At 38.5% G+C, this 16,380-nt stretch overlaps 2 protein-coding genes across 2 annotated transcripts in view; one reads left to right on the forward strand and one right to left on the reverse strand.

Annotated features, from left to right (window-relative positions):
* LOC134792020 (BRISC and BRCA1-A complex member 1-like) overlaps positions 1–16,380 on the reverse strand; it is a 180,999-nt gene that overhangs the window by 121,411 nt on the left and 43,208 nt on the right. The gene's annotated exons all lie outside the window — the stretch shown is intronic.
* LOC134792030 (tubby-related protein 4) overlaps positions 1–16,380 on the forward strand; it is a 118,932-nt gene that overhangs the window by 48,897 nt on the left and 53,655 nt on the right. The window contains exon 4 of the mRNA XM_063763152.1: positions 15,664–15,837. Coding sequence (XP_063619222.1) covers positions 15,664–15,837 — 174 coding nt within the window. The remainder of the gene's footprint in view (positions 1–15,663; positions 15,838–16,380) is intronic.

Genomic DNA, 16,380 nt, shown 5'->3' on the forward strand with positions numbered 1-16,380 from the left:
GGTTTTCATCTTATTTTGACATGACCTTAATGAGATGCCATATTAATAAACGCATTTAACCGATTTGCAAGACCGAAGCGATCCCATAAGAGCTCCGCGATCCGCGAACAGTTTTGTGCGGAGCTCTAAAAATGGCTTGTTGCAACGTGTCCTCCTATAGAGTCTATAGTATAGACCCATCTGATCAATGGACACAGTTGTATGATAGTTTCTTTAGGGGTCATCCATCAAGGGGGTCAAGAAAATGTGACACGTTGTGACAGTCACAAAACATTGTGACATCTTTTTTTTTTCGTTTAATTTTCTTTCCTAATCAGTTTTGGGTTATAAAATTACTAACATTTCTTTTTTCAAAAATATATGATAAAATATTAATAATAGGTACAATCTACTTAATTCGATTTGCCGATTTCGTTGAAAAAATGTGACGTCACACCAGGAGGGGAGGGGTTTGCCAAATCTGACCATGTGTGACAATGAGGGGGTAGGGGTCAAAAAACCTACAAATTCGTGTGATGTAATTAATGGATGACCCCTTACAAAGAATATTATCGAAATTCTTAACACTATACTATACACCAGCGGTCGGCAACCTTTTAGCAGCCAAGGGCCAATAGTAGTTAACGGAGGTGACGCGGGCCGTACTTTGTTAATATTTATGACTTTATGAGACATTGTCCTTTGTCACTATTACATACAAAATAGCCAAGGCGCCTCTCGGGCCGCAAGTGACAGTTTCGCGAGCCGCATGCGGCCCGCGGGCCGCAGGTTGCCGACCGCTGCTATACACTATACTTACAATTAGTTCAATTCTTAAGGATTTCCCGAATTGTAGGAAGAAATCTCAAGTAACATTCAAACTATTATGTACAGTCATCAGCAATAGTATCTTACACAACTAGGGCCGCAAAAATATGTGACACGTTCTTATTTGGAGCGCAATAAGAGCGCGTCATATATTTTTGCGGCCCTAGTTGTGTAAGATACTATTGCTGATACTGTACTTCAAAAATTCTTATTAGGTATGTGTACCCTAAACTTTTCTGTCTACTTAGCCCTCTTAGCCGTATCGCACCTCAAAACTGTCATCCTCAAACGTCGCTAAAACCTTCAGCCATCGGTAATCCGACAGTCACCGCAACTAATCCGATAAGGCGGAACCAACATGGAGCGAACTTCGCCGGATTTAATTATACTTCGCCTGCACTTGAACTACCACAATTGGCGCAGATTGCGGCTTTCTATTAACCTGACTTCAACAAATATTGGGGTGGGGAACATGGTATATTATACATATATTTATTTATCCTTGAAGTCAGGGTAATTTTACTCCAAAGAAATTAACACCCATGTGCCAATACCATATTTTATATACAGGTTGATTGGAAATTCGCCGTATTCCTTGAAAGGGGTTAATCTATGGGTCATTTGCAATGATTTAAGTCCAGTCAACCAGTGGCCTATTTTATAAAGCTACAAGTTACAATTTACAAGCGGAAGTCTCTTTCTAACCCTATGTGTTAGAACGAGACTTCCGCTTGTAAATTGTAACTTGTAGCTTTATAAAATAGGCCACAGGGGTCAATACTCATTGGTTTTCAAGTTATTTGAGTTTTTTGTTTTTTGTTGAAAAAACCCGCCTTTCGACTAAAAAGTGGCAATTGTGAAAAAACTATTCAAATTTGGAATAAAAAAAGCATTCATCTAATAGCCAATAAGCTATTGATTACGTGAAATAAAAAAAGATTGCCAAAACTTTGCAAAATTTTCCAAAAAAAAGGATTTGATGACACAATTTTTTGTATTTTTCCCAAGACTTTGTAACATTTTAAGGCATTACTTAAAAAAAAAGTATGACACTTTGCGTACAAAATACAGAAATGAGTTTCTCAGTTCCTCAGCTTTCCAAAAAAGTACGCATGTCGACATTTTCTCTTACGAATCGAATTTTTAAAATAATAATAATAATAGCAGAGCAGGCGGAAGACTTGACCTAGCGTACGTGAGCATTAATCGGTTTGTTTGTGTCACTTTATTATCTCCATGGGCTTTATTTGTCCCTTAATCGGTTTGTTTATGTCATTTTAGTATCTTCTTGGACTTTATTTGTCTTCGTTACCTTATCTTATCTTATTCTCTTGGGGTAGGGGTCACATCCTTGCCTTCGGTGACACAAACTAACTAATTAAGGGTCATTACGGTAATTAGTTTCTACGTAAGCATTGTTTGTCTTCGGTACCTTATCTTATCTTATTTTCAAGGGGTGGGGGTGCTTTCCATGGAGTAGGGTTGGGACCAACCGAGCCTTATTTAATCTTCGTGCAGTAAGTAATCAATCACTGAGTTTCAACTTCCTTTCCATGGAAAGCACTCCCATCCCTTGAAAATAAGATAAGATAAGGTACCGAGGCCCGCGCAGTGCAAGTGTTATTTTAAACGTCAAACTTCTATGAAATTGTAAGAATGGGATAAAACATAATTTAACGAAATCAGGCCCGTAAAGTTTTATGAATAAGGGGATAAAAAATAAATAAGTACATAAAGAAAGTTGTGATATAAATAACGCTATTATTAAATACACCTACGTGTCTTTTGTAACGTCACCCGTGCATTCAAGCATGCATAATAAAATTGCACATGTGAAAAAGGAGAAGAAAGCTTTCTATAAATATGGAATATCATGGGACGTCCATTGGTGCAGGTGACATATTAAAACGTAGCATAAAGCCACGGTGCGAGTATAAAATGGAAAATAACGGAGGTTAGAAAGAGCTTTGGAGTGCGAATTGTAATTTTCCTAGATGTGTATGGAATCATTTTAATGTTCCGTACCCAAAGGGTAAAAACGGGACCCTATTACTAAGACACCGCTGTCCGTTTGTCTGTCACCAGGCTGTATCTTATGAACCGTGATAGCAAGTTGAAATTTTCACAGATGATGTATTTCTGTTGCCGCTATAATAACAAATACTAAAACCAGAATATAATAAATATTTAAGTGGGGCTCCCATACAACAAACGTGATTTTTTGCCGTTTTTTGCGTAATGCTACGGAACCCTTCGTGCCCGAGTCCGACTCGCACTTCGCCGGTTTTTTAGACTACAAAAGAAAGGCATGGAGCTTATGGTTTTGATCTTATGATACGACCTTGAATATCGCTCACGCTGGTTGGTGCATGCGAAATGAGAGCCGTGCGTATGATCCAGGGATGTTGCGGATGCAGATTTTTTGACATCTTCGGATGCGGATGCGGATGTCAAGATTATGTATTTAAAAAACGTCAAATATTACATTTTTAGTAAAATTTATTTAAAAAAAACGAAACGTTTGAGCAAGAATATAGGATATAGGTACGTTATATTACCTACTTAATTAACAGTAACTTGGCCGACTCTTCTGGATCTAGCTAGACGATTTCGTTATAGGTTAATAACGAAATTACCTAGCACTTACGCCGCCGCTAAGACGTTGCTGTGCCGACTTGTTCGACATCCGCATCCGCATAAGCTCCGCATCGATTTTATGCGGATGCGGATCAGATGCGGATTCTGAAAATAATGCGGAAGTTCCGCGGATGCGGATGCGAATATTCGCAACATCCCTGCACCTCTAGCACATCTTGCATCCGCGACTTAGACCGCGACTCGAGTCGACATTCCCGCGGCTGTCAAATCTGTCGATTTCCGTAGCACAACTTGTACCCGCGACTGCAGAATAAGTCCAGCATTATCCTAGACACGATTGATATCCCAGCACCCAAAGGAAAATATTGTTAACAGGAATGTGCCAACGGGACCCGAAGTGGAGAGTCAGGAAAAGAAACACACTAGGCAAGCTTGTAGGTTTCAAACGCGGAGCTGTCCGTTTCTAAAGTCACTAAGATGTGAGAAGCGCTTTAGCTTTAAGAACACCACCGAGGAAGTGAACTATTATAATAACCATAATGGTTATGGCGTACCTATCTATAGTTCATTTTTTTAGCATTAGAAATAAGGTAAACAATCTTGATGTGTCTTTTAATTGAAAAACACATTTTAAAAATAAGTTACAGCAAATATGTAACAATTATGAATCTAATACGATCATTTATATTTTTCTGCTTTCATAAGCAAATATTGTGCCAATAATGGATGGCATGTGTGTGTACTGTGTAACTGTTTATGATTTGACAAATTGATATGAAAAGCTTATTTCATAGTCCTCGATGAAGTCACAACCATATTTTATTTTTTTGTTTACAAACCAATTTTCTTTCCAGGGTGATATTTAATTGTCCTACGCGGCATGTCGAATAAAAAGGAAGAGAGAAAATACTTTTCAAGGGTAATAAAGAAGATTCTTACAATTTCTCTATTGTGGTTCTAGATGTTAATAATATATTAGGTTTAATAATAAGAAGTCGAAAATTGCAAGAATATATAAGGCAAAGCAATATACTATTAATTTAAATATTGCTTTTTTTTTCACTCCTGTATTTTTTACCTGAAATTAAACAAACATAAAGTAGGTAGGTACCTACAACTCCTAGAAGCCATGATTAGCTCCCCAAGGCCCACTTCATACCTAATGCTGACAGCAACGTATCATAGCATGATCGTATCAGGCCTTGTCAAACATGAAGTGAAACATCTAGAATGCGGGTATGATCTAGAGGAGTTTCAATATGGTAGACCATATGATAACCGTACCTATGCTACGCAGACTATGACATGAGCGTAACGACTCCTTCAAAATATTGTTGGTCGGGTCGGTCCAGTCACGTCACGGTATGGTGTTGGCAGGGGACGGAATGGTTTAGTGGGTGATGACTGATAATATTTCATACAAAGCATGATTTTGAGCCGGACATGATCCTGTTACAGCCACGTATTACATCATTCTGTTACAGTACGATGCAGCGGGCACAGGCCACATGTAGGTATGTTTTGTTGAAGTCGAGGAAGGTTCCAAACGGTACCTAAATAGTAAGAGATTGTTGAAATTAGACATCTAACCGTGATCCTAAATACTACTACTAAGACTATGGCTTACTTAATAAGTTGGATAGTTTGTTTTGAACATTTGTACCTACCCACCTCATCGGCTTCGTTTATGTACAAGCAAGCGGGCTCCGTTGTTAGGTTGATGAAAGTTTTGTGTAAGGAAGTCTTAGGATTACTTTTACAAACTTACGAACCTGAATTGAAATTTAAAAAATCCTACATATGTACCTATTTACTTAATTGAGTACCTACAAGCTAGCTGTTTGAAATTAAAGTTGTAAACATGATGGGTGTGTTGTGGTACTTGTAGGTATCACCGTGCATAATCGATATAAGAGTGCGTAAAGCGCATTTAGTGATTATTCCATACTTCCTTATCCCTTAGGGCAATAAGTAATTATACAAATTATATTATTACATAATATATGAAACTTGTTTTTAAGTTATAATTATCATGAGTTCAGTTAAAAAAGTACAAGCAAACCACCCGCGAGAGCGAGTCGCGTTATAAAGTCGCGTAGACTTCAACTCGCGGATTGACATAAAGCCGAGAGAATATTTTGTCTCAAAATAGGCAGTTGTGCTACGGATTTTAGTTCAAAGTCGCGATCGTTGTCATTTTCTGACAGTGACACCTGATCGCGAGATTGTCGCGGCTCTCGCGCGTGAGTTGTGCTGCCAACACGCGACAAGCCGCCAAGTCGCGCCGATCTGTCTCTTCTCGCGCCTGTCGCGGCCAGTTGTGCTAGAGGTGCTGTATGATCCACGCCAATTACCAAGACGATCGTCGAAGTCGTATCAAAACAAGTTCAAAACCAATACAAGTTGTTAATTCTGAATCGTGCTCATGTTTACAGTAAAGCTACCGATATGGGTCAAGAGGAAAAACACCACACGTCATGAGAAAGTAAAGACGTAGACACAAGGATTTTTTTGGCACTGTACCAGTATTATCAGTATTTATTATTAATTATTCTACAAAATTGAGCTTTTACTAATTAATACATGAAATAGAGTTACACTGAAATGAGAATCAACTACGGTTCGCATAAGATGTGATGTATTTACAAAACCAAATGTACATAGCAATGAATGGCAAGCATCGTACAAGCTGTAAGTACTCGTACGTAGTGTACGTAGGTTCTTGCGTATAAGTCGAGTAATTCCTTGTATGTTCCCCTTACCCAAGGTTAATAGGGATTATTAAGTAAAAGCACCTGTCGCCCTTTGTCCTCGACTTATATCATTAGATGAAAAGCCTCTTCCGAGAAAGGCGCAGAAGTCGCAGAACCTTACGCAGGGGTGCGACGAAGCGCTCCGTGGCGGCATGCGTGGTGGAAACAAACATCCAAGTTTTGAAAGAGACACTTGTATTTTTTTCGGAATAATCTAAATAAATGAGTACGAGTTCCTATTTTTTAACAAGCTTTTATTAGGTCGACCTGTATGTAACTATGTAATGGAATCTAAGGTAACTAATTTAACCATCTTCCAAGGATCGTAGCGTCATGAAAATTGGCAGCTGTATGTAGTTCTGATGACAATACAATAATATGGTACTGTCGAACTGATCTGATGATGGAGACAGGAGGTGGCCATAGGAACTCTGTGATGAAACAACGCAACCTAGTTAATTGTGTTAGGGGTTTTTAGAATTGTCTCGATGAGTATTAGTTGTCTGTCGTAAGAAAAGTACAGTCAGCGATAAAAGCTTGTACCAAAAATGAAATTTTTGCCAAAAACTTATTACGTCTCAATACTGATTTTCCGTTACCCGTATAGAAAAATAAAAACGTGGCCCGCGACGCTGTATCGCTCGCGTAAGTGTGCATGTGTTGTGTGTGTGTGTGTTCTGCGTAGTGTAGCGCGATGTTTTGTTTTAATTAATTTCACAAATGGACTTTTAATCGCATCGTAGTTGCGCGATGCAATCATGAAAACACGCGACACAATGTTTATCCGTAGACTGATGGATGAAATCAGTACCTAATATACTTATCAAATTAAAACTATAATAAGAGGTGACCTAATAAGTAAGAGTCGCTTTAACAACCATCTTAATTATATTATTTGTTTTTTTTTTAATTATACGTGATTATTCAAATTAAGTAGACAGTTAATTAAAAATGGACAAGGTTTCTGAAGCTCAGAAACCGAACATCTAGTAGGTGTAGGTACATCCAACATTCTGCTGTACAAACATGTTAATAATATCGTCTCAATGGTCGATCAAATAAACTCGATGTTAAAATGAATGTCTCCATAATTTCTACGAGCCATCAACTCCTTACCCCAGAGGTCTCTTTCAATTTGATAGCACTTTGAGCGGGATATGTGTCTAAAAATGTGTCCACACTGTGCTTACGGCGCACACGTGACGTGTCTTGCCACTAGGGTAACAATTTCTGAAGTCCCGAGAAACGTCCAGATTTTTACACGAAATTGCTAAGTAATAGAACGTTTGACACACACTTTTCCATAAAATTCATCTTTAAATTAAATCAAAAATATGTACAACTTTTGACAAATGAGTAAATGTAAGTAATTTTTCCTTGATCATGTAAAAAAAATAAAGCGAGACATTAAAAATGCAGCTTTTCATTTTACACTGAGCCAAGGACCGTTGCAATGTATTTCAACTTGTATTGATTTATACTACAAGGTCTACAAACCTGACCTCTAGCCGATACTCGGCCTCAGTCCAGACCAAAGACATATCTAACTTCGTATAAGACGAATAAAGTCTAAGGAAAAAACGTGCCTCGGAATTGAAGCAAAAGTCATTCTCGAATAGATGGCGCACACACCTTTAGCCTATCCTCGGCTAGATGGCGTGACGACACCGTTCCATATTTAACAATTTTAACACATAGATATTAGTTGAATGAACATGGATCAAAATGATATAAAAATAATAAAATCATTTATCCATATATATACATTTTTTGATAACTTTATACGTTTTCATTTTGAGTTTTAGTCGTGTGTCGATAGATGGCAGTAAATTTCCTGTGACTACAAAATTTACAATGACAGGACCCCTCTATACTATCTATTCTTTTTGGTCCAGACTAATGACACTTCAAAGTTTTCCCTGACTTGTTATGAAAAATCCCAGCGTCTGGTTGCCCTAGCGACCCGACGCGAATCAAAGTGTCGCACCAATTTGCTAAAAGGCCTCGCGGTGAGCCGGAACACTACGTGACACCTCTGCCCTTATATTCCCATTCAACAGGCTCGAGAGAACCAATGATATCTGACCTCGAGATTCTTCACAGCTATGAGTAATCTCAGAGCGTATTTATGCTGGTTTTGGTGAATACTAGCCAACTTACACGTGCTAAGATAGTTGAAGTATCACGTCTTAACGTAAACACTCCCAAGATGATGTGCGGTTCGGCTGTCGCTTTGAATAAGGCGACATGACATGCCTGAGGTAGAACGGCGAGACTGTGTGATCTTTGATAACGCAGACCACAGTTCTCATGAATGTTGAAGGTTCTGTGGCGCCGCCGTATACAGGTAAAACTCGTTAAATCTCACTTTTTTTCTCTCTTTTTTGGAATGCAAAAATATGCTGTGTGAACACACACGTGACTGAAACGTGACTGAACACCGACGCTACTAAGTTTCTACATGCCAAGTTTAATTCAATTTAGCTCTGTAGTTTTTGCGTGAGCGATCGACGATTTCGTGAGGTCGCTGTATATATTGACGATGATGGAGTACCCCTCGTGGATACACGTAAAGTGCCAAAGTCATACTCTAAGACCAAGCCTACAGAGGCTGACAATGTCATCAGACAATGACAATTCAACGTATATTGCTGGTCCAAAAATGAAACCGTCGTTACTTACCACCCAGACTATATTTCTGTGGTAAGGTGTAAGAGATTGTCATTGGTGACAATTGTGAAGTGGGTGAAATGGCCCCGATGGTGACTTGTAAACAACTGTGACAACTGAATAAGTAACATGAAAAAGAAAATGTTACATAACTGGGGGTCAGGGTAGATGGGATCTTGGAGTTTCTTCGTCAACACTACGAAATACAAGACAAAGTTTCTAAACAGCCAAACAACCGCTGTACAAAGCCAATTACTTTGGATATCTGACACCACTAGTTTTCTTTTTTGCAAGGGTAGTTAGATATACTATGATGTGGCTATTTATACCTAAAACTGTATATGAAAGCTAAACATTGATTGTATCACTGTGTAAAGCATACTTCCCTTCTAAAGCGTTCCTAATACCTACATGACATATTCGTCACGTACGTAGGGTGCGTAATTCTGACAAAAAAAGTTGTACCTAAGCATGCAACTAATTTGACTTGTCTATGAATTAATCTGATAGACGGACTATTGAGACAATAAAAAATGGGAAGTTTACCATCCATAGCAAAGCCTTGGTACTTAACAATGTAGGAAATACATTTAAGTAATTTGTTTTAAACTACAATAAATGTTCCCTTGAATGCAATATAGGAATGCAAGAAAAACACCTTGCAGACAGCTCCTGTCTGGAAAGTCTATTACTTAACTGCAGAGAGCTGGGTAAACTTGCACTTAGGTACCTACTCGAACTCCATTTAATTAAAAACGCTGTTTTAGGGTTCGGTGTAACTTAAAGTAAAGAAAACCTTTGGTTTGTAGTTTGGAGTTAGTACTCTTCGAATTAAGATTGCGAATTGGAGTTGGGAGACTTTAAAAAAAATTAAGCGAGGAACAGAGGCTTCGCGGCAGATAGAGGTAGACGACCTCCCGACTGCCCAATGGTCCCCTACCTCCCCTACATGCATTTTAATTCATATAACTCCTTAACCTAAAGACCGACAACCGACCCTGCCCGTATTGGAATTTATTACTTCTAGGTATTTACTCGTATCGAAGCAATATTCCTGCCGAATTTCTTGTTAGTCTTCATGCATGTTGGAATAAATAAGTAATAACTTCTCAAAGTGTCGCCTAGCCTAACAAACATGGAACATACAAACATGAAAAGTGCCTCAATACCTCGCTTCGTTTGAACTAAATTTTAACCAGTGTTTAGACATTTCGGCATCTCTAAACCTCACGTACCTTAATCGCTCACATGTCTGGAAACTTTACAGCGAAATCCCATCAAAGACGTGGTCAAAATTATGTTAATTCAATCAATTCGCAACCCTTTCTACGTAGTTGATCCTATATCAAACTGTTTGTAGCGGCGCGTGGGAGGGACTGTCTTCTACGTAAGGAGAACATATTCACATTATCAGACACGTGAGCACGTCACGTGGCACATCAATTCGTCTATTTGCGTCATCTGTCATCTGTCAGTGTCAAAAGTAACATTTCTTACCAAAAACGTCACTTTTGACACTGCAATATCGGTATCGTATCAATGTGACATCTTATAAGCATTGTTCGAATTGGGTCGTATGTCGTATTGGGTTATTGTTACTGGTGTGTCGTAGGAAAGTTTCTATAATTGCGAAATTTCCACTTGAAAAAAAAATCGGTACCTAACATCTCATACTTTTTTGTATAGAAATAGAAATTTTCCATTTTCCCTGTGAAATTTTCCTTAACTTTTCGAGATTTATTCCAACTTTTTCGTCCGACTAAGCTAATTTTGCACATATTTGAATAGAACATAATGTTCAAAATTTGAATAGAATATTGTGTCATTATAAACGTCATATTTACGTAGAACGATATAATATACCTCTGTCACCCGTTGACCACGAACGCTGTAAAGGGTTCGAAACGTCGTGATGTGATATGAATTCAATTGTGACACGGCACTTTGCATGTATAATTCAGTTTAACGTTTTTAGGATTGTCTCGAATATAGTATAGTTTTGTTTTATGGCAAGGAAGTCATTGATGTAGCAACAAAACAAATGACAACCATTTGGCCAATTAGAAACTAATTAAATCTGATGGTGTTGCTACTTCAAATTAAATCCTAAATTGATGGAATAGTATTTATTAAATATTTAAATCAAAACTTAATTTTTAAATACAAAAAAGGTGGAAATATGTTTAGATAATTAAATATGATTTATTTCTATATGTTGGACTTACATACAAAAAATTATTCCAAGAATTTCATTAGTTACTGTTATTTTGATTGTGTTATCCCAGGGACAGTTAGGTTGAGATCATTTCCTGGTTGGCTTTTGCCCTGGATGGGCATCTTTTAATTTAGAAAGTGAAGCTAAATACATCATGCTATGGTAGCATCGATCCGAGTCTTGATTAGGCAGCAGCCGCTGCATCCATGAGCTAGGAAGCTCATGCAGAAGTTATTTTGTCACAGACAGTAAGTAGAATATGATAATATATAATTGTCTTCAGGTTTGACTCCTTGTTGAATCTTTGTCCCTGCTTATTTGACCATTCGTTTTGTTTCCAGTCTGCTGGCGAAACAATGTGGTGGGATGGGATTGGTTAGAGCTGTGAGATGAATCCACTCTAGGAATTTCCAGCTGGTAAGAAACTCAGAATATATAATGTCTCTTAGGTTAGCAGAGCACATGCTTCTAGTTATTAATCTTGAATTGTTTCTTTCAGCTGACTGGGGTTTTCGTTTTTATGTTACTACGTATGTGAAATCAGTTCGCATATCAGAGTATGGAAGTCTGTCCATATTCCTAAAACTTCAAGTGTGTCTGGTGAGCAGTTCGCCATAAGAATTTCGCTTTTCTGCTGGGTGGAGGAGACGACATCTTCAAGCTGAGGCCTTAGGCTTTCTGTGGTGCTCCGCGGTGCAATATTGTTATGAGGTTGGTGTACGCTTTCCTTCCGTCCTAGAAGCATTTCCAAATTTAAAGTTAAAGAATTTATTAGATCGTATGTGATGGCAAATGATAAATTAGGGACTAACAAATTTAGATAGGTCTACTTGTAAATCATTGTAGAACCATTTGTGGCACGACCCGGCTCTATCGTCTGACATTATAGAATAAGGTGCTTAATGCTAGCTTAATAAATGATTTACTCGTAGAACAACTTCCCCAGTGTGAGAATAGAAATAAATTATGTGTCACAAAACTAACATTTCATTTTGACATCCTTTAGAAACCCCTGAATAGTTGATGGAAATAAGTGTAAGCACCTGCTTGAGTCTTTGGTTAAGATTTAGATTGGTTAATTTAGTAACCTTAATTGTCCGTGAGTTTCCCCTGGGCAAAGCCCCAGCCGGGCTAGGAATACTCACCGTGACAATTTGGCGCCCAACGTGGGGCGTAACACATAATTATAATTTAGCTAACTAGCGGTTAGTAATGGTATTGTGACACGGCACTTTGCATGTATAATTCAGTTTAACGTTTTTAGGATTGTCTCGAATATAGTATAGTTTTGTTTTATGGCAAGGAAGTCATTGATGTAGCAACAAAACAAATGACAACCATTTGGCCAATTAGAAACTAATTAAATCTGATGGTGTTGCTACTTCAAATTAAATCCTAAATTGATGGAATAGTATTTATTAAATATTTAAATCAAAACTTAATTTTTAAATACAAAAAAGGTGGAAATATGTTTAGATAATTAAATATGATTTATTTCTATATGTTGGACTTACATACAAAAAATTATTCCAAGAATTTCATTAGTTACTGTTATTTTGATTGTGTTATCCCAGGGACAGTTAGGTTGAGATCATTTCCTGGTTGGCTTTTGCCCTGGATGGGCATCTTTTAATTTAGAAAGTGAAGCTAAATACATCATGCTATGGTAGCATCGATCCGAGTCTTGATTAGGCAGCAGCCGCTGCATCCATGAGCTAGGAAGCTCATGCAGAAGTTATTTTGTCACAGACAGTAAGTAGAATATGATAATATATAATTGTCTTCAGGTTTGACTCCTTGTTGAATCTTTGTCCCTGCTTATTTGACCATTCGTTTTGTTTCCAGTCTGCTGGCGAAACAATGTGGTGGGATGGGATTGGTTAGAGCTGTGAGATGAATCCACTCTAGGAATTTCCAGCTGGTAAGAAACTCAGAATATATAATGTCTCTTAGGTTAGCAGAGCACATGCTTCTAGTTATTAATCTTGAATTGTTTCTTTCAGCTGACTGGGGTTTTCGTTTTTATGTTACTACGTATGTGAAATCAGTTCGCATATCAGAGTATGGAAGTCTGTCCATATTCCTAAAACTTCAAGTGTGTCTGGTGAGCAGTTCGCCATAAGAATTTCGCTTTTCTGCTGGGTGGAGGAGACGACATCTTCAAGCTGAGGCCTTAGGCTTTCTGTGGTGCTCCGCGGTGCAATATTGTTATGAGGTTGGTGTACGCTTTCCTTCCGTCCTAGAAGCATTTCCAAATTTAAAGTTAAAGAATTTATTAGATCGTATGTGATGGCAAATGATAAATTAGGGACTAACAAATTTAGATAGGTCTGCTTGTAAATCATTGTAGAACCATTTGTGGCACGACCCGGCTCTATCGTCTGACATTATAGAATAAGGTGCTTAATGCTAGCTTAATAAATGATTTACTCGTAGAACAACTTCCCCAGTGTGAGAATAGAAATAAATTATGTGTCACAAAACTAACATTTCATTTTGACATCCTTTAGAAACCCCTGAATAGTTGATGGAAATAAGTGTAAGCACCTGCTTGAGTCTTTGGTTAAGATTTAGATTGGTTAATTTAGTAACCTTAATTGTCCGTGAGTTTCCCCTGGGCAAAGCCCCAGCCGGGCTAGGAATACTCACCGTGACAATTTGCTGGGTCGTGCCAGAAATGGTTCTACAATGATTTACAAGCAGACCTATCTAAATTTGTTAGTCCCTAATTTATCATTTGCCATCACATACGATCTAATAAATTCTTTAACTTTAAATTTGGAAATGCTTCTAGGACGGAAGGAAAGCGTACACCAACCTCATAACAATATTGCACCGCGGAGCACCACAGAAAGCCTAAGGCCTCAGCTTGAAGATGTCGTCTCCTCCACCCAGCAGAAAAGCGAAATTCTTATGGCGAACTGCTCACCAGACACACTTGAAGTTTTAGGAATATGGACAGACTTCCATACTCTGATATGCGAACTGATTTCACATACGTAGTAACATAAAAACGAAAACCCCAGTCAGCTGAAAGAAACAATTCAAGATTAATAACTAGAAGCATGTGCTCTGCTAACCTAAGAGACATTATATATTCTGAGTTTCTTACCAGCTGGAAATTCCTAGAGTGGATTCATCTCACAGCTCTAACCAATCCCATCCCACCACATTGTTTCGCCAGCAGACTGGAAACAAAACGAATGGTCAAATAAGCAGGGACAAAGATTCAACAAGGAGTCAAACCTGAAGACAATTATATATTATCATATTCTACTTACTGTCTGTGACAAAATAACTTCTGCATGAGCTTCCTAGCTCATGGATGCAGCGGCTGCTGCCTAATCAAGACTCGGATCGATGCTACCATAGCATGATGTATTTAGCTTCACTTTCTAAATTAAAAGATGCCCATCCAGGGCAAAAGCCAACCAGGAAATGATCTCAACCTAACTGTCCCTGGGATAACACAATCAAAATAACAGTAACTAATGAAATTCTTGGAATAATTTTTTGTATGTAAGTCCAACATATAGAAATAAATCATATTTAATTATCTAAACATATTTCCACCTTTTTTTGTATTTAAAAATTAAGTTTTGATTTAAATATTTAATAAATACTATTCCATCAATTTAGGATTTAATTTGAAGTAGCAACACCATCAGATTTAATTAGTTTCTAATTGGCCAAATGGTTGTCATTTGTTTTGTTGCTACATCAATGACTTCCTTGCCATAAAACAAAACTATACTATATTCGAGACAATCCTAAAAACGTTAAACTGAATTATACATGCAAAGTGCCGTGTCACACAATATACCTACGCGATATAATCCGTTTCAATAGTTTTATTTCATGAGTAACTATCGCGGTAACCGAGGACAATTACGATACCTATACCTATTTTACACTTTGTCATTGCAAATGCCATGCAATTTTTTCTTAGTTCGACTCTACCCATAATATTATACTTACTTATTGTTAGGTAACTTCTTCTTCGCTTTCTCTCAATTGTCATCTAAGATATATCTATTGAGGTATCGGTGACATAACACATTTAGACGTATTTTATATTCTCAACCTGTATAACAAATTACAGACCCTATCTATGCATTGCATATAATATGCAAAATGCTCCAGAAATAGGGTAAACTCCGTACCGGGCGGAGCTGTGTACGTTCAGTGAAAGCAAACTTGTTGAATGGAGATCATTATTATTCAAGAGATTTTCTTCGTGAAAATTTCATGTTGCAAATGTATGATTATGTGGGAGGTAAGGTGGTGGTACTAGTGCTCGACATGCCCAATAGATGAGACCCTGCTGTCACCTCTATTGACAATGACTTAAGTTTCAAGATGACATGTACTGATGGGACCGCGTCGAGCACCAGTACCACCACCTTACTTACTTTAAGGTTATGGTGGTGACTACAGCGGCATTACTGTGGCAGCATCGTTGTTGCCGTCGCTATATTTGTCAATTTGTTTGATAAAATGAGTGACGTTCGCCGCCGCATTGCTGCCGCGAATATAACGTTAAATTTTATCAAAGGAAATTGACAGATTCGCCACATTGACCTTACAGTTTTCGTTTCTAATCTGTGGTTTTGTCTTCAGGACGGCTTCGTGCTCGTCGGCTCTGTGGCGGGCCAGCGCTATTGGTCGTCCATGCTCTCGCTGGACGCCCGCATCACGTGCGGATGCTGGACGCCGGACGACGGGCAGGTGTATCTTGGAACGGCGTCCGCGCAGCTGGTCGTCATGGACGTGCACGGCGCTATGGTGTCGCAGGTGAGTTGGACCATGCTGGACGCTCCTACTGGACGGACGATGGGCAGGTGTATCTTGGGGCAGCGTCCGCACAGCTGGTCGTCATGGACGTGCACGGCGCTATGGTGTCACAGGTGCTGGATATGAGGGATACCGGCCTACGGGCAGGTGTAGATTGACGCCGTGTCCGGATATTTTGATGTTAAGAGTTAAGGTGTGTTCATGTCTGTTCCCCCTTTACACAGAAACGACTTAAAGTTCAATAAAACTAATGAGAACTATAGCCCATGTCGTAAAATTAATAACGGTATAACCTCAGCTATGCGACTTGCCAGGCATACTTATGAGAAAGGAATCCTAGACCGAGGACCTAAGTCACTGTACAGTTATGTCCGAAAGCAACTTTCATCAAAAGTGACTGTCCCACCTTCGCTTAGAGATGACCTTACCCAGCAAATAACAAATGACTGTCATGAAGTAGCAAATATATTCGCCAAACAATTTGAAAAGTCATATGTACGCGAGCCATTAAACGAACCAATCCCTGAAGTTAATGTAGCCAGG

Source organism: Cydia splendana, chromosome 7 (assembly GCF_910591565.1).
Source record: "Cydia splendana chromosome 7, ilCydSple1.2, whole genome shotgun sequence".
NCBI lineage: Eukaryota > Metazoa > Arthropoda > Insecta > Lepidoptera > Tortricidae > Cydia > Cydia splendana.